Source organism: Myodes glareolus, chromosome 9 (genome assembly GCF_982192425.1).
Source record: "Myodes glareolus chromosome 9, mMyoGla1.1, whole genome shotgun sequence".
Taxonomy (NCBI): domain Eukaryota; kingdom Metazoa; phylum Chordata; class Mammalia; order Rodentia; family Cricetidae; genus Myodes; species Myodes glareolus.
Genome location: NC_142034.1, coordinates 18,412,550 through 18,439,245, shown reverse-complemented (window position 1 = coordinate 18,439,245; position 26,696 = coordinate 18,412,550). Strand labels below are relative to the sequence as shown.

The window sequence follows — 26,696 nt, the reverse complement described above, 5'->3', positions numbered from 1 at the left end:
ATTAATATTCTTGCCTTCGTGGCCCGGCCTATTGTTGACCTAATTTTACTAGCTTTTAATTATTTATCAAAGTGTCTGCATCCCATTCCAGGCTGTGAACACCTTGAGGGCTAGGACCCTGGTACATTAATCATTACTAGCGTTGGCATCCCACAGTGACTGGCAAGTAGTTGCTACTCATTAAATGTCTGTTGAGTAAGTAGGGGCTCTAACACTGTCTCTCCTTGTGTTCCTGGGGTTCTAAAGGACTGCTCTCTCTGCAAGGCCTTTCTCCTGGCTCCATCCTTTGAACTGGGGCTGCAGGCACATATGATTGACAGACCAATGGGAGTCTGCCAATTGTGTTTCCAGTGTGTGACAAGGCCAGTGAAAAACAGAGTAAGTGTCCAGATGCGCCAAAGCCGTCCACTAGAGTCATGCGGGCCCACTGGATCGTCTAGGTCTTGAACTGTGCCTTTATTTTGTGTGCCTCCATTTAAAAAAATATTTTTCATTTCCTAGTTATTTCTTACCACTGTATTTGCAATAGTGTCAGCTATGACCAATTAGAAATGTAAAATAGCTAAGCTTGATGGAGCATGCCTATAATTCCAGCGCTTGGGAGACTGAAGCAAGAAGATTGCCAGGAGTTAGAGGCCAGCCTGGGCTACTGAGACCCTGCTGCATAAATAAATAGACCTGGTTCTTAGTAACACTTGATCTGAGAGGTCCCATTGTCCAACCCCCTCCTTCCTGCTCCCCCCTAACACACACAGCACTGTCCTTAGACCTCTCTGATATCTGAAAGGTCAATCGAATGTCTTTTATTTCTGTTTGGGTGACTTATGCTGCTCCTTTCTTCGGAAGTGGTGCTGAGTGAAAGCGGACTCCTGCCTGGATCTAGCCTGGATAGAGAGCAGAAGGAGCCAAGGGAAGAGAGTGTGGGAAGGCTCCGGCTGGGGAAAGAGGGCTCCAATGGGGTGGGGCAGGTCCAGAGCAGGGTGTGGAGAGGCTGCCAGGAGACCACCCTGAACATTGGGTTGTGTGCATGTGTGCATGTGTGCATGGGGGGGGGGGGTGACAAAGACCGAGCTGGCAGAGCAGCGAGGAAAGCCATTGAAGGTTAAAAGTTCCAGTCTCTGGACAAATACAAGGGAATACTGAGGACCGATGAACCACGGCTCTCAGAACAAGCTGAATCCTGGCAAGCAAGCCCCCACTCCAGCCTCGGGTGCCCGATGGAGATTAGATCAGGGAATAACACAGCCAGAGTGAGTTGAACTGGCAGGAGACACTTCAGGGAGAAGGTGTTCACAGGCTCAAAGCCAGGAGAACCAGAGTTGATTTCTGTGAACGGATGGCATTAGCATATTTAAAGATCGTGTCAAGGGGAGGAGGGTGAGCTCAGAGCAGAAATCTGCTGCTGTTTATTGAGCCCAGGGAGTAGGATTCCAGAGAAGGGCAGCCCTGAAACTGTCCTTCCCCCCAGAAACTGTGCTCCAAGGCCAGCCCTGGGGACCAGCTGACCTCCCCTCCCTTCCTCCACCCCACAGCCCAGGGTTTCAGGGCCCTTCTCAAGAATCTACTTCCTGCCAAGAATTTCCTGGAAGAGCACCCAGCCCACTCTTTCTTAGTGATGACCATGGGAGGGACTCTATGCCAGGCACGGTGCCAAGCCCTCTCCCCTCCACAGCCCTCGGAGATGCACGTTCCTGTACCCATTTAATACATGAAAATGTTGAGGCCCCACTAAATCATTTTCTAGAGCTGTTCAGCTTGAACTCTGAAGAGCCTAGACCCCAGTGCACGCTGCCTGACTCCAGGACCAGCAGGCCACCCCGTCATTCTGTATTACTCTTTTGTTGGTAACAGTGGGGACAGGAAACTGGCAATCTGGTTAGTGTCCATGCGTCTCTCTGGAATTGATTGGGCTGAGTCTCTGTCCTGAACCTGAAGACTCAGGACTCTCTCTCACCTGGGCAGCACATGCGCGCGCGCGCACACAGACACACACACACACACACACACACACAGACACACAGACACACACACACACACACACAATGTTAAATCAATGTGACCAATGAATCTCGTCAGTAGCTCCTTCTACCTCAGCACCCACAACTCCATCAGAGTCAAGACCTCCAGGTGTCTTGAGCTGGAAATTAGGAAGGAGGGTACTGCCTACAGGGGATTTGGACAAGCCATGCTCCCTGTGCCTCAGTTTCCTCACCAATAAACTGTCACACGACTCACAGCGACTCCAGCTCCAAACTGCCTATCCACTGGGCCCCTAGATGTGATGGATCTGGCTCAGTGTGCTGAGAGCAGAGTGTAAGGGAAGGGGGTATACAAAATAAAGGGTCCAGAGCAGTCAGGCTCAGCTGGATTTCAAAGTAAGCTGGTCCCGGCACTAGGACCCTGCCTCTCGGGTGCCTCTGCGTACTCAGGAGCGGCCACCACAGGTTCTGAGGGGTGAAGATGTCTCCACCTCTGAGAGGCTCCTTTTCTCCCTCTCCAGAACCTGCTGAGGGGGGGAGGGGGAGAGAAAGAAATCAAAAGGCCAGTCCTCCTTACGGGCCTAAAGCTGGCGAGACCTGCTTTTCAGGTTGGAGTGGAGTTGAAAGTCAACCCAGATGAAGACCCCGAGGTCTGGCGGGACAGCCCACCTCAACCCCAAGATCTTGGCCAAGAGGGGGCGCTGTGGCCCCCCCTCCACGCCCTGCCTGCTGGATTCCCTGCTGTGTCCACAGCGTCGCAGCGCTACACGCGCCCCGCTTTGCCCTCTGCACAGTCCAGGCGCCCAGGACTGCTGTCTCCATTTCATCTTGCGAATTCTAAGTACGACCTGGATTAAAGTGGCAGACTCTTAGTTTGAAAAATGAATAAATAAACGAATGAAAAATTGAAAAAGGAAGGGCTCCTGCCGCAGAGCTTTGGTGTCTCAGCACACCCAGGGTGTGTCCAGGCCAAAGGCGCGCGCGGCGGGGGGGGGGGGGGGGGGTGTCTGGTCCGGGCTCCGCTCCGGGATGAAGTGGGGGCGGCGGTAGACCTCCTGGCTGGATGCAGGGCGGGAACGACCCAAATGTAGTTCCCGGCTTCTTGTTTCCATGTAGGCTGAGCTCGGTGGAGATAGCCCCATTCTCCAGCTCCTACTAGACTCCTAAATTCCCCAGCACCCCGGCAATCCCCCCGAGACCCCCGAATTCCCTTGGTCCCGACCTCCAGCCACACAGGAGGCTAGAGGAGAGATACTGACTGCTCTCTCCCGCCGCCGCCTCCCCGATCCCTGGTTCTCCCAGAGCTGCGGCGGCCGCCACCGCTGCCTGCGCGCCCCGCGCACTGCTGCAAACCGGGGTGCGGAAAGAGGGGGGTCAGCAACGCCAGGGCGCAGGGAGTCGGCACGGAGCTGGGCAGCGGACCGAGGAGGCGGGAGCCGGCAACCAGCGGAGGGGCGAGGCGCGGAGGAGGGACTGGAGGAGAGGGGAGGGTAGGAAGAAAGAGGAGGGGACGCGAGGCGAGGGGGCGGGGAGCCGAGGCGAGCGGCAGGCGGACCGTGGGGGAGGCGGCGGGGCGACGCGGGCTCCAGGCGGGAGTGAGGTGGCGGCGGGTCGGACTGAGTAGGGAGACGGCGACCAGACTTGCTCGCGAAGGGCGAGCCAGAGACGACCGGCGGGGCGGGGCAGGAGGATACGAAGCCGGGCGCTTGGGAGCAGCGCAGCGGCCCGGGAGACCGGCCGCCCACTGGAGACCGCAGCCGCCCGTTACTGGCTCTGGGATGTCGGAGGGATCCTGGCATCCAGGACGCTGACGGTGCGAGCCCGAGGATGGGACGGCGCCCGCAGCTCCGGCTTGTGAAGGTAAGAGCGGACCGACCCGCCGGGGATCAGAGGTACTCTGGGCCGGGCGAGCGCAGGACAAGCGTGGGCAGGGATGCTGGGGGAGGGGAGCAGGGAACCCAGTGCGTCCCGGGAAGCTGGGGTGCAGCCTGATATCCTCTACCTGGACCTCTGAAGCCTGGCTTCGGAGACTGAGGAAGAACTCCGGTGGAAAAAGAAGGGATGGTGGCGAAGCCTTTGCGGTGCCGGAGGAGGAGGGGGTCCGCCCACTCTAGGAACCGGCTCAGCGCGAAGAATCGCTGCAGTCTTAGGGGCCGAAGCGACGTCCCCTTCAAGCCCTGGAGGGGGTTCCCGTCCCCGCCAGACAACCTCCGAACCGCCCCTGTCCCGGTCCTGGGCGCGCTTTCCTGCTGGTTCCCCTCGAAAGAAAGCCTCAGGTTCCGGAGGTAGATGCGGCTGGCGCCTCGCGGCCCTAGATCCACATAGCATCTCTGGGATGCCACGGTGCCTCGCGTCCCAGTGTCCGGCTGGTTACCCCCACCTCCCCGGGCGCCGCAGCCCCGGAGCGCAACGCTTTCTCTCCAGCCGGCGGCCGCGCTTGCTCCTGCCACCGGACTGGGGAAGCAGTACTGCCGCCCGGAGTTTCGTAAAGTCTCCAGTAGGCGTTTGCAGCGCCTGCTGGATGAAATTCGGGGGCGACCTGGGGCTGTGCGGGGGTGGACAGAGTCAGGGAAGAGCTAGGTGCTTCGCAACCCGGCCCGCAGCTTAGAGACAGGCGTCACTTCGCTGGTGCCAAGCGCGTCCTGGAGCGCACGGGTTCGCTGGGTACCAGCACCTCAGCGCTGATGTCTGGGAAGGTGAGTGGGCCTGGGCGCAGCCGTCCTGCCACTCCAGTTGCCATGCCTGGGTCTCAGGACTGCTCAGAGCCTACAGGAACCTCCTGGGCCCCAAACAGAGACACCGGGTTAACTGTGGTCAGGGCATTCAAAAGCAATTGCGTTCAAAAGATTTAAGTGGATTTGGGGGCGGAGAGTGTGTGTGGGGAAGCAGTGAGGATTGACTGACTGACTGACTTTTCCATCAATTATTAAGCTGACTGTACGTTTACTTGCTCAAAAACTGTTTGAGTTAAATCACTACGCTTTTAAAATGTGACTTATGCCCGGCTTACCAGTGACTCAGGTTCCCATGTCTTCCCTCTCCAAATACTCAAAGGCTGTCTTCAAATCTGCGGTAGTTTCAGTGAAACCTAAGGACTGGAGCCTCAGATTATTCTCTGGGGGACCAAAGTCTCCCTCAAAGAAGGTAGGGAGATTCAGGGAGGTTGCATAGCTAGACATCAATGGGAGTATTTTTCCAAAGCTTGCCTGTGTACTGAACCCCGATCTAAATTCACAGAGGGGTTATTATGCAGTTTTTTAAAGCGAATTCAAAAGATTTGAGCTGTGGATATTTTTTCAAGTTTACATGGAAATCAATAAATGTTCTTTTCTCAAGCCCTTCTTAGAATTATATTCAATGACCTGTTTAGAATGTTCACGTTTTCTTAAAATAAAAAGGCTCTTTTTTTTTTCTTGTTCCTACTGGCTAGTAGGCGTTGGGAGACTTGTCTCACCTGATAAATTCAGCAGTTCTCAGGCAATGCCGGCTAAGGGGCATTAAATGTGGTGTTTGTATGCTACACACACATTTCCTGGAGGTAGTCTAGTTGTTTTTATAAATATTAAGTCATTTAGTCTTCATAACCGTCCAAGAAGTAGGATTATATCCTAGGCATAGAGAATCTAAGCCACTTTTTCAGAAAGGGGCACCATAAGCTTGGTAGTCAGCAAGCCTGACTTTGCCCTTAGCGCCTGCACATAGAATTCAAACCCAGGCACTCGCGGCTAAGGCTTTGTTTCCAGCTTTTGCCAGTAAAAAATCTTAAAATCCACTCTCAATCCCTACCCACCGGGAGCCTGAGCGTTTGAACACAGGACTCTAGGGAACTTGGAGATCATACAAAAACCAGTTCTGTTACCCACGACCGCCAGACAATCCATGCTGGGGAAGGGGTTATTCAGGGTCCCATAGTGAGGGGTTCACATTGAATTGGTTATAGAGCACTGTGGGAGAGTGTAAGAAAGATGAAGAACGTGTGTGTGTGTGTGTGCGCGCGCACATGTGTGCCCATGCGTGCACCAAATGAAGGAAGATATGTGTGTGGAATGTTTATGGATAGGATACAGGTGAGACGTGGTCCCTCGCCCACTAGCTGCTTTTGCTGGAGACAGGTCTATGCTCTGACTGGAGACAGCTGACTCCTGACAGTGACTGTGAGTGTGGAACCAGGTCTCAGTGGGTTCTTAAAGGACAATGAGTGTCCAGTGACTTCCAGGGAGGCCAGTTTCATTGCTGTTGTTAGCTTATGACTGTGCAGAAGCATTAGGTACAGTCTGCTAACCTGAGGAGGAAATAACTGTGACATCACCCCTTATATGCCGCTGTGACCACTTTAACTGTGATCCTTGCCGGTCCTGTTTTTAAAGAGCAGGTCTGGGCATTGCTGTGACATCAGACAGCCCTTTCTCTTGCAGTGTCCCCACCCTAGTCTTGTTCCATGCCATTTCTGAGCCTGCGGAGAGAGCTCGCCCACCGCTGGGGAATGGTCATAAGTGGCTATGAGTGATCCTCTTCCTAGTTTTCCTCTGCTTAAGTAACAATGGAACCAGATTTTCTAGAGGTGCTGGGAAGAATAGAAGGGGGCAAATGAGCCAGGGTGGGACTGGAGGCTGTGGAGTGTGAAGTGGCCTGGGCCACAGACTGGAAGCAGAGTAGGAAAGGGAAGCCCCCCCCAAACAAGAGCAAACCATGGGATTTGATATCCAGCCTAGGGAGAAACCAGGCAGCTCAGGTTTCTCAAAGCATGCAGACACAAAAAGCAAGAGCCCAGAGCTCAAGTGGAAAATCCATTTCTTATCCTTGTTGACTTTGGACTCCTTGGGGGGGGGGGGCATCAGCAGCCAGCAAAGATCAACCTCACGTCTTTAGGGGTCAAATGTGCCCTTTGGCTCCACTGTTAGGGTCCAGATTCTTGCCAAGCAAGATTCTGATCTCTGGTCCTAGGAAGTGGGAATGATGGGGAAGTAAGACCTCCATAGAGGCAGCAAGGTACAAGGCTGAGAATTTCAATAGCAGAAGGGGTAGGCAGACCATCAGCTTGGCAGTCAGCAAGCCTGACTTTGCCACTAGCTCTGCATCCAGTGGACTGTGTGATTTCAAGTAGGTCACCTTCCCTCTCTGAGCCGCAGTTTCTCTGTGTGAACTGACTCCCTTTACCCGTTTGTCTCTCTGGAATGTTCCCAAGAGCTCCTGGGGGCTGTAGCCTTACTTGGGAAGAGCAGGTCCAGAAAACCCATTCCTCAGCTCTGTGCCTCTTCATCCGGGACCTCAGTGTGTGGGGAAGTATTCTCTGCTTACTTCCCCTTCATAGCACTGGTCCTGAAAACCCAGTGAACACAGATCGTGTCTACCAGACACCTACGATGAGAGTTGTGTGCCACCTTCTCCTTTCAGTAGACGTAGTTGGGATGAAGGAATTTTTGTTGTCCCCGTGGGACATGAATGTCACCTCAGAACGGAGGAGCCAGAGAGAGATGTAGGCTTAGATGAGAAAGCGGCAAAGCAAAGCCACCTCGGATATGAAAAACACTAGAGTCCCATCCTAAGCCACTGTGGTTATTACAAAGGAGAATCCAGAGCAACAGGCATCTGCACAACTCACAGTGACCTGCGGCCTAAGGAGGCTGGAGACGCAGCCTTGTAGGGAATCTGGAAAGACTGAGTGAGCCCTGCAGGGTCCTCCCCTTCCTGCCTCCTTCTGGCTGACAGGAGAGCTGGGGGTGCTGTCCTGGCCCGGCCATTTCTGGACTCTCTGGAACTGAAAGCCCATAGGGGACGGAAAGACAAGCAGAGATTTTGACTGCAGTTTTCTGGTCAAATAATGAATTGTTAATTAGAAACGATCCCTGTCCTGTTAAAAGTTCCTGTCAGCAGAGACACTCGCAAGCCATACACCGATTCCTTTTAAAATGCTCTTCACCAGACATTTGCTCTTGGGCAGGCATTTTCTTGTAGGAGTTGGGAGCATCGGTGAAGCAGATGTGGGTTTGAATCCCAACTCCGCTGTGAGGCTCCGAGAAGCAGGGTTAGCACTCTGATCTGTTTCTCCATGGTTTAAAGGATGGGAAAGACGAAGCTGGAGAGATTGCTCAGTTGGTACCGTGATGGCCGCGAATGTGTGAGGACCTGAGTTTGGGTCCCTAGAACCCACATATAAAAACTTGCGCATGGCAGTTTGTTTGTAACTTCAGCGCTTGGTGAGTGGATGGCGATAGAGGGAATGCACAGTAAGACAAGTGGATCCCTGAAGCTCGTTCATTAGCCAGTCAGCCTAGCCTAACCTAATTGATGAGCTTCGGTGTCCATGAAAGACCCTGTCTGAGAAAAATAATGACCAAGAGTCCTAAAGATACCTGATATCCATCTCTATCCTCCCCGCACACCTGAGCATCGTTGCCCATACTAACAAGCACACGTATCACATGTGTACACGTGAGAACGCATTATCCACACTTACAAGCATACGTATCACATGCACAACACAGCGCGCAGACACACTCTTCCCAAAATTGGAAAAATGGGGTAACCATGACCTCTTGCACTGCTGCATGTGGAATGAAACAGTCCTAAGGTGTCTGGCATATAGTCTACCCTTAATAAGCGTGAGCTGGAACGGTCCTGTGAGATATCCTAGCAATGACCCCAGTCTAAGAAAGGCCATCAGAAGTGGGGAGGGGGGGCTGGGATGCAGCTCATTTGGTTGTGTTTGCCTAGCATGCAGGAAGTCCTAGGTTTGGCCCCCCAAAACTACATAAACCAGGCATGGTGGCTCATGCATCCATCATTCTAGCACTCAGGTAATAATAAGAATTAGAATTTCTTTTTTTTCTATATTTTTTTTATTTTTTTTATTTTTTTTATTTTTGAGACAGGGTTTCTCTGTAGTTTTTGGAGCCTGTCCTGGAACTAGCTCTTGTAGACCAGGCTGGCCTCGAACTCACAGAGATCCGCCTGCCTCTGCCTCCCGAGTGCTGGGATTAAAGGCGTGTGCCACCACCGCCCGGCTAAGAATTAGAATTTCTTGGTCATACTAGGCTACGTAGTCAATTTGAGGCCAGCCTGAGCTACATGAGACCCTAGCTTTAAAAAAAATCAACTAAACCAAAAATAAATAAAAAATAAAAACTTGAAGAGGATGAGGAGAAGGAGGGCAGGGGAAGAGGGAGGCGAAGGAGGACTCCGGAGAAAGAAACATCCCCAGTGCTTTTCACTTCTCACTCCCTGGGGGAAAGCCTAGAGCCACCAGCCTGCAGCTGAGCTGGAGGTCCAGGGCCATACTGACCCTGGAAGCATCTGTCAGTAAGAGTGGACACCTGCAAGGAGGATGACACAGTGTGATTAACTTTGAGGTGCGAGCAATTGCTTTGAAAACAACTCTTTGGAGTCTGTCAGGCAACAGAGTATCAACCACTGACTTTCCAAGCAGCAGCTACTTCGGTGGAAGTAAAAAGCAAGACGGCAGAGAGCGAGGGAGGGAGGGAGGCCCATCCTAGCAGAATTTCATTGCAGAATTGGGACAGGTCCTTCCTCCTGTGTGAAATGGACGTGTCAGGATTCTGCTCCAGGACACGGGACCCTGTGCCCAGAGCCACCTCTTGAGATGCCTGATCCAAACCTGTTCTTTAGCAGTCATCCACTGGGAAACTGCTCCTGGATCGCATGAAGATGCTGTGGAAACAATCTCACCACTGGTCTGCTGGGCCCATGGAAGAGCAAACTACAGGAGCCCAGAGGTGGTCTGAGTGGTACCCACCCTCCTCATTATCACCCTGATCTCTGGTCTGGTGGAGAGCCAGGGCACTGAGGTCAGAGTTCAGAAGAGAAACTGGCTGAGCAGGTCCAACTGCTTCACTTCCCATGGGAGGGGATTGTTGGAACTCACTTTGAAGTCTCCTATGTTACATTGAACAGGGCTGCCAACCTTTTGGCTTCTTTGTGCCACACTGGATAAAGAATTGTCTGGGATGTACAGTAAATGCTGGAGCTGTCCATCCTACCACCCAAAGGTGTAATGTGGACGAAAGACCGTGAGTGGGGCACCCCTGGTAGAGATATAGGGCTGGCATGAGGCAGGGTAGGACTCTCGATTGAGTCCTCAGCCGGTGGGAGGTCAGGACATTCAGGGGGATAAGAACAACTTATTGGTCAAGGTCCTTGGCAAGTACACAGAGTGAGAGCTGAAAGGCAGCCTGCCCAGGTGCAGGGCTAGGACAGGAGCTGGCTGCAACAAGGACAAGATTGTCATCTGGCCGAGGGAATGGTGTAATCTTCCCCTTTGACATCCTTTGCTTTGCCAGCCCTCTTGGGAAGGGCTCAGTGGTTTCCAGAAGGCCTTTGCTGGTCAGCGGTCCCCTTCCACTATGAGGATATTGCTGGTGGGCAGCCTGTGGGTAAAGATGGAAGAAAGATAGAGGCCCAGGCAGAAACGGAGTCAGTACAGTCTTAGCTGATGAGAAAGGATTGGGAAAGAATACAAGTGGGGCATGGTCCTTCTGGGACCTGGCTCTCCTGTACCGAAGGACCAGCCTTGTCCGCAGCCTGCCCAGGTTGGACAGTTGTGTTATGATAAAGGAGGCAGTCTTCAAGACAGTCTGGTAGAGACAGACTTCACTGGCTAAAGTAGAGGAGAAAGAGGTATTGAACATGAACATGAGATCCAAGCAGGCTTCAGAAGGAGGATGACTTGCATCTCTGCCTTGGTCATTCTGGCCTTTCTTTTTTCTCTAGGCCCAAGATGGCATGTATCTCTGCTTCTGAATGTTCAGTAATACTCACAGGATCCCATTCTGATCTGTGTCCCCTGACAGGGGCTGGGGGTGGTCCCCACACTGGGAGAGGCATCTGCATCTTGAGGGCTTCTAGGGAGACATCACTAAGGGGAGATCAGGGTTCAGGCTGAGGACACAAGAGTGTAACATGAAGGCTGGCTTGTTGGGGTTTCTGTTCCCGCCCGGTATCCCACAGCCGGCAAGTCCCAGAGAAAATCAATCACACAGAGATCTCTATAAGTTATAAAGCTGATTGGCCCATTAGGTCAGGCTACTTATTAGTCCTTGTAACTTATATTAATCCATTATCATTATCTATGTTAGCCACACGGCTCAGTACCATTCTCAGTGTGACAGCTTACATGTTGCCTCTTCGGTGGTCTGCGCAGGAATGGCAGAGGGAGTTTCCTGCTTTCCAGAATATTCCTGTTCTCATCGCCCCACCTCTACTTCCTGTCTGGTTGACCCACCTATACTTCCTGCCTGGCCAATCAGCGTTTTATTAAAATATGATTGACAGAATACAGACAATTCTCCTGCACCACAAGAGAACAAGAGTCTTCTTAGAAGCTGGGGTGTCACAGAACAGCCTGGGGTACTTCTGTTTCCCAAGGTGGGATTAGAGGTTCTCTGATCCTCCCGGTATTGAGGCAGGAGTAGTCAGGACGGTGGCATTCGTGCCTCCTCTAAATGGTCTTGTCCTGACAGCATGTCACATCCCCAGCTCCCTATGAGTCGCAGTGGGACAGCTTGGGGTCCTTTCTCTGCACATAACTGGACCAGGGTGAATGCTGCTGCCAGCTGTGAGACACAGGCCAGGAGTGGCAGGCTCATGTGTACCCTGAGAAACAGAATATCCCAAGGAAGGGGCACATCCCTAATACTAAAACTGTGGGAATCCTGGGGTGAGAGTCAATTCTGTCGCTTCCTGGTCGATGACCTTCGGGAAGTCATACCATCTGTCCGGGATTCTGTACCCTCTTTACCTGGACAATGATGAGGATTAAAGCAGGAAGCATTTGTGCGGTGAGCAGCCTGCACCCACTAAAGCTCAAAGCGGGGAACCTGCTGCTTTCATGGGTGCCAGCTGTCTTCCCCATTCCTCCCCTCGTGCTGAGCTCGGCAGTTCCTCCGTCTCCTCTATGAGGCCTTCTGTAATGAGCTCTGTCCTCCAGATAGCCTGCCGGGAGAAAGACCACGGGGATTTTCCAGTCCTCTGCAGACTACCATGTGGTCCCGGCTGCACCCCGTGATTCACCTTGCCGGTCTGACAACACTGGGACTGGTCTAGACCCTGTTCAAGGAGAAGAGTTTATCGACAACTTGCTTGGGTGTCACAGCAAGGTCAGATTCCCATCCAAGTTTCTAAGTAGTCGCTCTCAGTCTTTGGACTTAGCACACTGTGCACAGGTATTGAATTGTTTGTCTCTGGCAAACCTGCCCAGACAGGTCATGAGCACTCTGAGCAGCACACCTCTGGGATGCACCCAGTGGCGACAGTTCCCACCCCCGGTACCAGGATCACTGCACAGGCCCTGTATGGCCATGCCCTTCGGACCTGATCAGGTCTGCTGTAGAGACTTGAGTTAAGAGCATCTCTAGGGGCTGAGGCAGTGGTGTGGAGCTTAGGAGAAAGCCTTAAGAATTATCCTGGCAGGATTCATCCTTATCCCACAGCAGAAGAAACCCTAAGACGCTCGTCAGCCTGTCCCTTGTCACGGATGTAAGAGAAAGTCTAAGCATAGTCAGTGGGTCCCAGTGCCCCAGAGAAGACAGAGATGTTCTTCCTTGAACGGTGTGCTCATCTACAGCTATGAGGGCCAGTCCTGCACTGTCTGTCATTGGTCTGCTACTCAGTCTAGATAAAGAGACCAGTTCCCATATCCAGGACCCTGTTCTGCCAGGGAGCTGGTCCTGTTCTGGCTGCCCTTGAACCTCAGCCATGCCAACAGTCGATCCTTCCTCATCTTCCTAGCCTTCTGCCACATCCCATCCTGGAGGAACTGGCTGGGTGGGGTTCGCTGGCCAGGTGGAATCCTTGCCACCAGTCTCCTGATTGCAACTTCAGGCCAGAAATAGGGAAGCCTGGTCAATGGTTGCAAAGGGCCGTGGACAGGGAGCACCCAGAACTTCTCACTCGATGTAGATGGCTCTTTCCCTGTGTTTTCCTTTTTGTCAAGGACCTCCTTTGTCTCCTCTCTTCTCTTGCTAATGGGCAGACAGGTGAGTGCCGCCAGAATAGGGGTGGCCAAGGCCACTGCTGTTGGCATTTGGTAATGGTAGTTTTGTTTGTTTTGTGTGTGCCAGTGTGTGCACATCTGTGTACATGTGTGTATGGTGACCAGAAGACAACTTTAGATGTTATCTTTGGGAACACCCTCCATCTCCTTAGAGACAGGGCTCCATCAATGAGGCTAAGCTGGCCGGCTGTTCACCCTTGGGGAATCTACGTGTCTTCACCTCCCCAACCCCGGGACTGAAAGCATGCACCACGTCCAACATTCATAGATGGGTTTTGTAGACCAGACTCAGGATGCCATTCAGCAGGACAAGCACTTTGCCAGTCAAGTAAGCCCCCAGCCTGGGACAGCAGTTCTTTGCTGTGGGGACTGCCTTGAACGCTGGGATGTCCAAGCACCCCTGGCCTTTACCCAAGTCAGTCACTCTTCCCTCTCAGTTTCTGCCAGATATCACCTGGAAACTTCTGGGTTTGCCTACCTCACATTTACAGGTGGAGAAACACAGGACAGGGCCACTGCCTGCCCCATGATTATTCCTAACTTCTGCTCAGTGGACCCTGGCCCAGCAGCAGCTTATGCTCCCGAGTGGCCTTGGTGGGCAGCTGCTCGCCAAACATCCAGGCGTTACAGAAGCTTTAGCCTTTCTATAATAGACTCACCTGCCAGCTGCCACTCTCCTTCTTCCTTCCCAGCCTCTTCGGATCTCTTCTGAAATGTTTCTCCTCCAAGGCCATGCTTCTGCTGCTGCGTGGAGACCTCCCACGTCACACCCCTCTCTCTTTTAGCTGATCCAGAGCCCCCTGGTCTGTCACTTGCAGGGTCGATGCCATCACAGCTGCTCCCACATCTGAGATCTGACTTCTGCCTCCTCAGAGGCATTTCTCAGCATTCAGGGATCACACATAGCACATATCTCCCTGTTCTCTGACTGGGAGCAGGGTTGCTCTCTACATCTCTGAGTTCTAACTAAGTTCTGCCTAACGCATGCCTCCCACCCTGGTCCCATAAGGAACTCCACTTCCCCATTCTTACTACAGCACAGGGCAGCTCCTGTTATGACCTGGGGATGTAGAAGCAAAAGAAACTGCACCCACTTGCATGCATCAGGCTTATAGAAGGGGTTGGGGAACGGACTGCCCTGGTAGGAGAGGAGCTGCTATCCCAGTGCCTCAAGTTGCTAGGGTAATAGCCATGAGCAAAATTCTCTGTTCACACCCATTTGTCATCTGTACAGGATCAATGGTAAGGGCGCCAACTTGGGATGGGTTAAGATTACATGGATGTCTTAGTCAATGTTCTCTTGCTGTGAAGAGACACCATGACCAAGGCAACTCTTATAAAGGAAAACATTTCATTGAGGTGACTCTACTACAGTTTCAGAGGCATCATGGCAGGGAGCAGGCAGACATGATGCTGGCTACATCTTGCCAGAAGTCACCAGGAAAATGGACTCGGACACTGAGTGAAGCTTAATTAAGCCTAGGAGACCTCACAGCCCACCCCCATTGTGACACACTTCCTCCAACAAGGCCACACCTCCTAAAAGGGCCACTCTCTAAGAGCTTCTGGGGCCAGTTACAAACTACTGCAATGACCCTGGGCAAGAATCAGAGCAAGATTTTGCCCGCAGTTGGTCCACTCACTTTCTCCTGTCCCCCCTTTTACTCACTGGCAGACTCCAGGCCAGTGGATGATGCCACCCATATTCAGAGAGGGGTTCCCCTCTTCATTCACTGAGATTTAGTGTCTCTCTGGAAACTCCCCCACAGAGACACCCCAAGATGTGTCTCATTGTATTTCTTTCTTTTTGGGAGTGTGGGGTTTGGTTCCTTTGAGACAGGGTTTCTCTGCGCAACAGAACTCGTTCTGTAGACCTGGCTTCATTGTGTGTCTTAATCCAATTAGGACTACAATGGAAATTAGTCATCATGATGATTGGAGATAGGCTTCACTCTATGTTCCTCCTTTCCCAAGCCCAGCTAATCCATATGGAGGGTGACACACACCCTACTTTTGTAGGTGGCCACAGCTCCTGGGAACAGACTGCAGGTGAGATGGGCAGGAGAGCAGGCAGGGAAAGTCCTGGTAGGGAAGACTGAGTCAGGAACAAAGCCCCCTGCAAAGAGAAGGCCGCTTGCTGTGGAGCTGGCCAGGACCTTGGCCCCTTGTTACTATGTATGCACCAAATCACCAAATCTTTCTAAGAGCTCCTGGCTATAAATGTTTCATTCTGACTTGTCCCATTTATAGAACAAGGCCTGGAGAAGTCCAGTGGTTTTTCCCAAGGTTATACAGTGGGCCTGGGCAGTAAGATAGTCCACTGTGGAGCTCTCTGACCCCAGAGTTAGAGGTCTGGATTTGGGCTTTCCTGGGCGTCTAGGAGCCAGAGCTTATTCATACCTATAGAGGAATTCTGGGAACAAATGTCCTTCTCATTTCCCTCTTGTGGAAACAGACTGGAAGAGGAACTTGTCCGCTGTCCCAGAACAAGCCTGTCAGAGACACACTTCCTGCACTGAACTGTGTCTTCCTCAAGCTCGGCTCTCTGAAGTCCAAGGCAGGGATGTGATGCATGAAGGCAGGACAAGCGGAGGAAGGGCACTCCATCAGGACGAGGAAAGGAAAGAAGGAAGTAGGTGTCCAAGTGTCTTGGTGGAGCTGGGCACAGTGGCACATGCCTGCCATTCCAGCAGGAGGAGGCTGATGCATGAGGATCGCCATAAGTTCAAGGCCAGCGTAGGGCACTTAGTGAGTTCCTAGACTAGAGTGAACTCTTGTTCCAGAAAAATCAAAGGTAGAAAAAGAAGAAAATGAAGGAAGGGAGGGAGGGATAAAGGAGCAGAGGGAGGGAGAGAGGAAGGAAGGGAGGGGAAGTGCTAAAAGTTGTGGAAACTGTCACAGGCCCTTTGGAGGGAAAGTAAGTCTGTTTGTTTGTTTATTCATTCATTCATTCATTCATCCATTCATTCATTCATCCATCCACATGTCTTGCAGTTCATTGAGGTTATCAAAATAGCCACGGACCCTCCTCCAGAAGCTTATAGCCCAAGCAAACATACTCCTGTGTCCTCAAAGGCTGTGTATAAATTCCATTGCCCGGTGGGAGAAACTGAGATGGGGCAGGTCCCACCCTGCCATGAACAAGGGGAGATTAAAGTGTAGGAGCAGAAGCAAGGATAAGGAAACACACATAGGAGCTCGGGACCCAGGGACACAGTCTGGAGGTGGGGAATGCCCAGGCATGCACCCCGCCCCTTGAGTGTAGGCAGATTTTCCCTTCCATTTTTTTCTTTTCTGTACAACAGCAATTTAAGCTAATTAAATGCAACAATACATTATTTCTTGTCTACCTGGAATAATCTTTCACTGCTCGCCCACTTTGGAAGGAAACAGGCTCTTTCTCTTGAGATGGGGACAGGTTGTAGCTGTCAAAGAGATGGTTGGGAAGGAACTGGCCTGGGGCAGGGTAAGGGGAGAGAGGGCTGCATGGGCACATCAGGAAGACAGAGGAAGGACTTGTGATAATGCTGCCCTCCGCCCTTAGTCCAATGTTGCCCTGACTCAACTTTTGAGCAGTTCTGTGGATCAGAAGCAAAGACGTCCCCTTCACGTTTCAGCTGGGCTGTGAACAGCTTGCAGTCTGAACCACCACTGACCCCTGACATTTGGGAGTCTGTGGAGTCCAGGGAGTTGCCTTCGCTAGCTATCCCCAGGACCCCCGTCCAGGTTCAGTCAGCCCAAAACTGCACATGTATCTGTAGCAGCAGAGATGGGGTTTGAAGAGCTGATGGCACACGTCTTGTTTCTGCAGCCAGATCTTAGCATTTCAGTGCAGCTGGAGAGTCGGCTTGGGGAAGGAAATTATGGTCTATGAGTCCTGTGTGCTTTCACATCTTGGCCTGTTCCCCCTTGGCCTTGCCTAAGTGAGGCTCTTCCAGAGTACGGATCGAAACAGAATAGTCAGAGGAGGGCGGGAGGGGTGGCTCAGAGGCTAAAGTATTTGCTGCATTACTGTGAGGCCCTGAGTTCATATCTCCAGCAAAAAAAAAAGCCTGGGGTGTCTCAGGGCTCACTAGTCGGCCAGCTGAGCTAATCAGTGAGCTCCAGATTCAATGGGAGACCCTGTCTCCAAAACTAGTGTGGAAGTGATAGAGGGAGACACTATTGACCTCTGACCTCCACATATGCACAGACACATGTACCCACATGCACATGAGCACACTCTCCTATGATACACACACACACACACACACACACACACACACACACACACACTGTGCAGGGGAGAAATGTCAAAAGCAAGGAGCAGAGCTGTGATTTGACTTCACTGGGGAGTCTGGGGGGGGGGGGTGCCTTTCTGGTCCATAAACCACGGTCAAGGACCTACGATGCTGCCTCATGTGACAGGATTCTCTGGCTTTCAGTTTCTCTCCAGGCTTCAGCTTCCATGCCTGATAAGACCCAGTTGTCTGCCGCCCAGAAATCCGTGTTGGCTCTCTCGGCCTCCTGGATCCCTCTCAGTTTAGTGTCTGGGTCCTCCGATTCTGGCAGCTTGCATCTCCCTGGGCCAAGAATGCATCGCCTCCTGATTGTACCCACCCTCAACAGGCTCACCTCCCTCCAGAAGCCAGTTCATGGTCATGCTATGTAGCTCCCTTTCCCTGTACACTTTCTTTGTCTTTGTGGTGTTTGTAGTGTGGTGTGTGTGTGTGTGTGTGTGTGTGTGTGTGTGTGTGTGTGTATGCATGCTTGCATGTGTGTCTGTGTGTGTGTGAGAGAGAGAGAGAGAGATGTTGTCCTGGTCCTCTCTGCCCCTGAATTTGTTTACTTTTCTACAAATCAAGTTCTTGGTTTTGGGCTCCATGAAGGTAGACTTTTAGAATAGCAAGGGCTTGCAAAACAAACAAGGTAGATGGCAAAAAGCCATTTGTTTAGGCTGCAAACCCCTTCCCAAGGGCGTGCTTACAGAGAGAGCAGGGTGTGACTGAGGTAGACGGGGCATGGCGCAGATGGCAGCCGGAGCACCCTCACAACTGTTACGCCAAGAGCTAAGGAGGATTCTGGGGCCCAGAGGGACCAAGTGGTGAGGACGGCTCTGCTGGTCCCATTTTCCTTGCTCCCAGGGATGTCCCTGCTTCCCAGAAAAGGAAGTGGAGTGTCAGGGGGCAGGTGACTCACTCAGTCAGAGCTGCACTCTGAGTTCAACAGAAGGGGGAAGAAATGGCTAGGAATACTTGAAGAGGACCCAGTGCTGAGAGGAAGCCATGCCTGCCCCATGGCTCATCTCCCAGGATGAACTTGGAAAGGAAGGCAGGTCCTGCTCCTGATTCTTCAGGAACTTTGAGGAGGTGGGGGTGTCCCTAACTGCCTCTGGGCCACATCCCCCTCCCTCCTGTGGCTCCTCAGGTCCCTCCCCAAAAGGCTAATCATAGAATGGTCCCATCAAAGAAAATTGTACTTGGTGCCTCAAAGACCAAATGGAGCTTCAGTAAAGTGGTTATTTACGGCCTCTAATGAGCGTTTTCTGGGTGTGATTAACCTTTATGCCAAAGTCACACTGGGAACTCGGATGGCAGCTCAGATTGTGCAAGCCTGGGTGGGGGGTGCTGGAGCTGGAGCAGGCAGCTGTCAGGCTCAGCCCTCCCAACAGCACTCCAGAGACTTCTCTGCCGCCTTTCTTGCTTCTCTTTGACTGTTCCTGCTCCCACTTGGAGTGCCCTGTGCTCACCAGGGCCTTGGTGCAGTTACTTGAAGGCAGACACCCTCCTTGAGTGGCAGGATGCCCTTGTCTTTCTCAAACGTGACCTCCAAGGTCTGTAAAGATTAGCAGTGAGACAGAGGTTTCATTTGGGGCCTGGCAAGTGGGGTCTAGAACCAGGCACTCGCCAGTGAGTGAGCTAGCATACTGCTGGCTTCACCTGCTGACAGTTTTAGCTTCTCTGCTGACTAGAAACGGCAACTTGCAGGAGATACTGTGTTGCGGAATATTTAACTGTCTTCCTTTGTTTATGCTGGGGAATATTACTTTAACTGTGTAAAGGTGTGTTCCATTTGTTTCTGTTGCCTTTGTTTAATGATGTAAAGCTGTGTTGCTCTGCCTGCCTAAGGCACCTGATTGGTCTAATAAAAAGATAAATGGCCAATAGCTAAGCAGGAGAGGGATAGGCAGGGCTAGGGCAGAGAGAATGAGTAGGAGGAGAGATCTAGGCTCAAGAGAAAGAAGAGAGGACAGAACAAGGGAGAAAGACAGGGAGATGACCAGGGACCAGTCAGTCACCAGTCAACTAGACAGAGTAGGTAAAGAAAAGGTAAAAAGCCCCAAGGCCAAATGTAGATGAAAAGAAACAGGTTAATTTAAGTTAAAGAAAAAAAAGCTAGCCAGAAACAAGCATGAGCTAAGGTCAAGCATTCAAAACTAATAGTAAGTCTCCATGCCATGATTTGAGAGCTGATTGATTGCCCTAAAGAAAAAAATCTGGTATAATACTGAAAACTTTTTCCCCCAAAACTAGTTCTAGAGGCCTATGAGATGGCTCAGTGGGTAAGAGAGCTTGTAGCACAAACATGAGGACCTGGGTTCAAATTCCAAGTGCCTCCATAAAATGTTTGCACATCGCTGCATATGCATCTAAACCCAGCATCAGAAGATAGATCCCGGGAGCTCACTGGGCAGCTGTTCTAACTAAAGGAGTGAGCTTGCAATCACTGAAAGACCCTGTCTCAAAGAAAGAAGGTGGAGAGGAATAGAAGATGACCTTGGTATCTTTCTCTAAACTCCACATTCGTGTGCTGCAACACACATACACACACAACCTATATTTATTTTTTTTAAATGGTTCTGAAGAGACAGCCGCCAGTGTTCAGCGCTAAGGTTGGAAGGAGGGAGCAATGGAGAAGAGGCCAAGGAAGTGGTGGTTTTCAGGATAAAACTACGTTGGCCTGATTAAAGAAGATCCCGATCTGATTTTGTAGAGGTCTGGACCTTGTTAAGAAGTAGAGGAAGTGATGAGAAAATTAGCTTTTTTAAAATTACAGGTACCATTTCACACTTAATTACAGGGTACACACTGCCCACTACCCCCAGTGTGTTTGTGGACTCCAGATTAAGAATTCACAGTTTTTGATTGGCAGTGGTGGCACATGCCTTTAATCCCGGCAATTGGGAGGCAGAGGCAGGTGAATCTCTGTAAATTTGAGGCCAGCCTGGTCTACAAAGTGAGTTCCAGGACAACCAGGACTGTTACATAAAGAAACCCTGTCTTGGGGGGAGGTAAAAAAAAAGAGGGGGCTGGAGAGATGGCTCAGTGGTTAAGAGCATTGCCTGCTCTTCCAAAGGTCCTGAGTTCAATTCCCAGCAACCACATGGTGGCTCACAACCATCTGTAATGAGGTCTGGTGCCCTCTTCTGGCCTACAAGCATACACATAGAAAGAATATTGTGTACATAATAAATAAATAAATATAAAAGAAAGAATTCTCATTTTAGCTGGGTGTGGTGGCTCATGCCTTTAAACTGAGGCAGGAGGATTTTGAGTTTGAGGCGAGCCTGGACTACATTGAGAGCCTGTCTTCAAACAAACAAGTCTCCATTAAGAGGAAGTCAGCGTTAGTCTGGGCCATTTGAGAGCCTTTTACTGAGGGCAGAGAAGTAGCTTGCTGATGTGGCTGTGGAAGAGAATCCCAGCGGGTCCGAGGAGATCCCTAGGAAACACTGGATCTTTTGTGGAAGTATAATTTCCAAATTAGCTGGAAGCTTGTATAAACCTCTGCAGAGCAGGAGGGGGTGCAGGCAAAGATTCTGCCACGGAGCTGACCTTTTGGGGGAAGAAAGACCAGCTTAGGAATTTTAAGAAGCGTTTGCCATGACCTGGCACATCCAAGACATCCAGACTAGCAACAGGGTTCAAGGTCAGCTGAGCCCTTTGCCCTGTGGCATTTGATTCTTTTTTTCAACAAATCTGGGTTTCTGCTCTAATGAACCCCAGGACATTAAGATGTGTGAATAAGAGCTTCCGGCCCTTGCAATCGCTGTCACTTAATTGGAGCTGGGTCGAATGTGTGTGGTAATGAGCTGGCTTTCACACACTCTGGACTACCCCGAGGCCTCCCCTAGGAGCATTCGTGACATGCACAGGGTACGGGGGTGGGGTACTCGGGGCACACTGAAAGGGTATACTGAGTCACTTTGCATTGGAGGGCTAAAGAGAAGTTGTGACCCTAAGGACAGCTGAGTCACCAGGTGCTGGGCAGTGTTAGAAGAGACATAGATTGTGTGGGCAGAGGTGTACCAGAGCAGGAGGGACTGTATGGTGAGAGGTGACAGGGTTAAGTAGATAGGAATGGAGCATGATGTTTCTTTAAAGGCAAGCTGGAAGACAGAAGCATGTTTTAAGTATTAGATTGATGAGGGTAGTTGTCGAGCAGTGGACTGATTTTTCCAACAGGGTATGCCATTTCTTTAGTTTGTCTGTTACTAAAATGAGATTGAGTGATTGATTGATTGATTGGTTGGTTAGTTGGTTGGTTGATTTGTGTGTGTGTAAGGAGGTGAAGGGGAGCAAGATTTTCTAGAAGGGACCTCTAGCCCCAGCAGCCATCACCCATCTCTGGGGACAGCACAGGGTTCCTGCTGACTCTAAGTGAGCTGTGTAGCTTTGTCATGAGGACACTGCTCTCTGCTTAGCTGTCAAGAGCCACCTGCTAGCCCGTGACTTCCCTTCACGTCTGCCTTTGCATTTGGAAAATGGGGCTGATGATATTTCTTCACCCTCTGGAGATTGTGTAGCTTAATTACTGATTAATAAGTATGGGAAATTGCTCAGGGTTTATCCTGATCATTGCCAAGGCCCAGGAGTGAGTTCACCGTCCCCAGGGCTGATGTCAGAGTGACTTCTGTACCTGCGCAGGATAGCAGGACTGAGGACTGTTGAGGAGTCTGAAGCTTGTGTCAGAAAGAGCCCTGGGGTAAGATGGAGGGAGGGTGCTTGAGGTGGGGAAATGGAATCAAAGCCCACTAAGGACTTGGACAGACATCAAGGGTACCATGTGGCTGTGTAAGTCACCAGGATTAGCGGTGGCGCTTGTGGGGGTGAGTTCAGGCCCTGGTCAGGGCTGCAAATGCATGGTGGGAAAGAAGGTAGCAGTCTGCCTTGGTTATCAACAGACGACAGAATGGGGAAGGAGTGAGTACTGGTGAGGCTGGGGGGTTGCTGGGATGGGAGTAGACAGGGGACATTCTTAACAGGTGAACATAGAAAACTGGCCTCTGAAGGGAGACGGACAGATGGACGGAGACACACACACACACACACACACACACACACACATACACTCTTAGCCCAGTCACAGTCAGTCAAATAAACTAGGGTTCCATTTTTCTCAAGCTGGGTGTGGTGGTTCTTCATCCTAGGGCCCCCAAAGAGGGAACAGGAGAACAGAGTGGGGTGGCTATTTGGAGAACACTCCCAGGGTCGCCATCCTACCTGGAGATCCTTTGCTCACCTTGATTAGGGCCCTAGCAGAGGAAGGAACACATGCTGTAGTGCCCCTCCCCCCACCCCACATGCTTCTGAACTCTCTTGCAGAAGGAATTCCAACAGAGACAGCTCTAGCCCATTTCCACCTCACTCAGTTGAAGCACTGAGTTCAAGTCAGTCTGTGCGTGTCCTCATTGACCACCCATCGTGGATCCAAAACACAGCCAGCATCATTCATTAACCTGGTTGCCAAGTGTGTGACTAGTATATGCTCTTAAACACAGCCGAGGGCTGCACTTGCTTTACAGCAAGGACATTGAGGCCCAGAGAGGTCATACATCTCACCCATTCAGACTCTAACCTGTAGAGAGGGTGGTAACCCAAGAAAGGGATCATCGTTGTTGGGGGGTGTCCACTCAAGAAGAGACAGCCTTCCGGTCTTAGGGCCAATGCCACGCCCATCCCAGCAGGGCTGAAATTCTGGAGTCAGAGTATCACGGGGCCCTCAGGAGGGTGAAAGGACAAAAGCCTTCCCTGGAACAGGGACCCATCTTCCCAGACACAGTCATTTCTTTAGTGCCTCAGTTTCCCCACCTGCAGTAGCCATATTCATGCAGGTCCCAGGGAGAATTAAGCCATCATAGACATCACAGCACGACAGAAGAGCTTGATACATGAAATACAGTTTGCAATGACTGGCAGGAAGTCAGGCGGGGAAGAGGACTCAGGAGGAGCTCATTAAAACCACAGGCCTGAAAGGCCACAGAGGAAGGGAAGGTGGAAGGTTGTGTGCAAATGTGTGTGCATGCATTTGTAGGGACCTAGTTAGACGTGTTCGGGGCCTGAGCAGTGCAGGTGGCCTTCTCAGTAGCCAGAGACAAACATCCTCTTTGCCTCAGTAGCTCAGGCTTCCCCACCGACCAGCCTCCATCCCCCAAGGCAATTTCAAACATTCAGGGAGGGACCAGGAGACTGGGCAAGGGTTGAATGCTTGGCAGATGAGGAGGGGGCAAGAATCACTAGGTCAGACTGTGGAGCACCCCTAACAGTGTCCTATACTCCCTTATGCCCGCAGGCTCTTCTCCTCCTGGGGCTGAACCCCGTGTCCTCCTCCCTACAAGATCAGCGCTGTGAGAGCCTGTCCCTGGCCAGCAATGTCTCTGGTGAGTCATCTTGCCCCTTACCTCCCAGGATGCCAGATTCCCCACAGTCTCCTTCCCTGGGGCTTTGAGCAGTGATCTATATGGAAAAAGATCTGGAACTGGAGTCACTGAGTGGAAAGGGGCCTGTGGTTAGCCAGTGACCTCAACTGTGGACACAGGAGACACACTCAGCAAATGTGCCACATGGTCACCATCCCATGGGCAACAGGGGAAGGCCCTCCAGGCCTCACTGCTGGGGATATTGGCAAAAGGACGAAGGTTGCTGCTGTTGGTAAACATGCTGAAATGTAAGGCTACATGCTGCTAACATGAGGGATTTGAGATACTGTCCCCATCAGACACCTAAGGTGACCAAGGCACAGAGAAACACTTAAGTGCTGGACCCTGGATTACAAAGGCCATCTGGCTCCTTCACGATGCTCAATACTTCCCCAATAGGAAATGCTAGATGAATGCAAATTCGCCAAGACCTATAGCTTACCTATAGTTTCTGCGTAGTTATTTTATCCTCCATGAACTAAAAACCCGATCTCTGTCCATATAGGGAAACTGAGGCATGAAAGAGTTTCATAGGTTTCCTAGGATGTCACAGTCAGTACTAGCAGGGTCTGGTCCCAAATCTAGGTCTGCTGGATCCCAAGGCCAAGCCTCCTCTCACTGTGGACATGGCCCCAGGGATGGCAGTTGCCAGGCGAGATGCGGTAAAGATGCATCTTTGCCTTCTCGAATCAGCCGTCAATCAGGCCGCAGATCCTGCGTATGTCACCAGAGGAGCCGAGAAGGGCTCCTAGTCTCACCCAGGTCCCCAGCGCTGAGAGCAGCCAGTGGAGAGATGGACTCAGGAAGGTAAAGGAGGCAAGAGAAGTTCATTCCTACAGCTGAGCCTGGCAAGAGAGACTTGTACAACTGAGAGCAGTGGCCACGTGGCCTGCTGTCCCTGCACAGAGGTGGTGGAAGAAGGGAGTGCTGGGCCCGCGGCGACCAACTGGGTCCTGTGCCGACTCCAAGCTGGATTGGCTCACACTCCAACTGTGGGGCTAAGCACTGGTACCCACAGGAAGACTGTGCCCTGGACTTTGTCCATTGGAGGGAGTAGGGGGATCATGAAGTTAAATGCACTGAGTTTTGTGGATCTGTTTCACAAAGTGTAGAGTGCAGACATAATCGTGGGTGGCTTTTTAAAAGTACTTACTGTATATGTAGGAGGAAGAGAAAGTACGCCCTACCAAATGCTTGCGTACTACAATGGATGTGTCAGGGAGGCTGGGACACGGGTAGGGCAAATCCAAGAAGCCTTCCTGAAGGTGGAGTTTTTAAGTGAGCCTTGAGATAGAACAGTCAATGATTGGATGCCAGTGGGGAAGTTGGCAGAAGGACTCATCAGGGTGAAGGAGGCACTAGCCAGCCCAGCACCGGACTACCCACTGGCTGACCTGAGCAGGGAGTGTATTGTTCTCAGTCTGCGAGCAGTCGCAGCCAAGCACAGGGAGGGAGGATGCCTGGAAGTAAGGTCCCCAGCCCTCCTCTCCACCCCAGGCCACGTCAGGCTCCATTAACTTGCTTGTGTTCAAGAGAAGTGACACCCTGGGGCCACACAGGTGTCCCCTGTCCTTGGAGGCAGCGGTCTCCCTCTGCGATTTGTACTGGATGCCCCACCCTCCTCCCAACCTGCCTGGCTTCATAGGATGCGATCCATCACCCTCCACAACGACCTCCGCTATGGCCATTTGTCATCTGATGGGCATTGGCAGAGACAGATGGTGAGGGTGGGGTGGAGGGCCCAGGACAGATGGATGGGCGTCTGGCCGGAGTGGCTGGCACAGTGCTGGAACCTTTGGGGGCCTTGCACATGCCTCATGCCAGGAGTAAGAAGGGGCTAGGTTCCCATGGCCAAGGCCCCCATCATGTGACAAATTACAGACTTGGCGATTTATAAAATCATGGCATGAGTCTGACTGTGCCAGAAAGTAATAGAATTACTGACTCTAGACAAGTGGAGTCGGAGCTCAGTAGGACCTGGGGTCGCCCGTTCCCATCGCTGGCCTTAAGGTGATAATGATGAGCAACAAACAGCAATAATAAGAGCTAATGTGTGTGAATGTCCGCTTTGTGTTGGACACAATGCTGTCTCATTTAGTCATCACAACAGAGTCAGCAAGGGTCTCTGTTCCTGCTCTTAAGAAAAGGAACCTTCGACTCAGAGAGGTTGAGTTACTTGACTGAACACACACAGTTACCAAGCACTGGCCACGGAAGTTGAGCCACCTGGGCCTGATTCCAGATTTAGACCACTATGTGGTCACTTAAGAGATTTGTCATACCCAGGGCTCTGTGTCCTCAGTTACTTGGAAACAAAGTGTCATTTGGAGGTACAGTGTCACCTCTGAAATTTCCCCCATATATACTGAGCTTGTATATGGCCCTGCAGTTTCTTCAGCACCTACTATGTGCCTGGACTTCTACTAGGTATTGAGTGCAAAACTCGGGAGTGTTCAGAGCCACAAGACAAAGGTTCACGTCTCCTACCTACTCTTCTGGTGTGGCCCACACCCTACAGAGACACTCTTCTTCTAAAGAGGCAGCTTAGCCCGGATGCGAAGCCTGTCTGCCCGCCCCTGTGCCTCTCTACGTACCCTGTCACCCAAAACAACTACCCTTTCATTCCAGGACACTTGCCTCCTACTGGCAGGAGTGCCCATCTCTGAGGTTGCTCCAGGGCACCTGGCTTCTCCCTAGGCAGCCTCCGAGGAGTCACAGCACCAACCTCAAACCACACGGGTAGATGGCCTTCCTACCTGAAAAGGGGGCTGCCTGGTGCTCACACCCCAATGGTTCACCCAGAAGCAGGTGATGGGAGACCCCTCCTAACTGGGGCAGGAGCATGGTTCTAGTTCCCTTCTGGCATTACCTACAATGAAAGGGTTCTCTGAGCACATTTGAGCACTAAGCTTGTGGCCAACTTGACAGAAGAAACCAGTGCCCAACTGTGCATGAGCAGAAACTGGGCCACCCTTCAAAGAGACCTTATCTGTTATCTGAGAGACACAGTGGTAGGAATGTCAACCCCAGA

At 51.6% G+C, this 26,696-nt stretch overlaps 1 protein-coding gene across 5 annotated transcripts in view; it reads left to right on the top strand.

Moving 5' to 3' along the window:
* Positions 1 to 3,565: 3,565 nt before the first annotated feature.
* Positions 3,566 to 26,696, top strand: part of Crhr1 (corticotropin releasing hormone receptor 1) — a 45,670-nt gene continuing 22,539 nt past the window's right edge. For 2 of the 5 annotated variants that reach the window (XM_085695891.2, XM_048445895.3), the window contains exons 1-2: positions 3,570 to 3,839; positions 23,539 to 23,626. Coding sequence is in view for 4 of the 5 variants with exons in the window: in XM_048445895.3 (XP_048301852.1) it covers positions 23,618 to 23,626 (9 nt within the window). In the remaining variant the exon portion in view is untranslated. Of the gene's footprint in view, positions 3,840 to 23,538; positions 23,627 to 26,696 lie in introns of all 5 variants that reach the window. The other 3 variants (XM_048445894.3, XM_085695888.2, XM_048445896.3) reach the window with 3 other exon arrangements.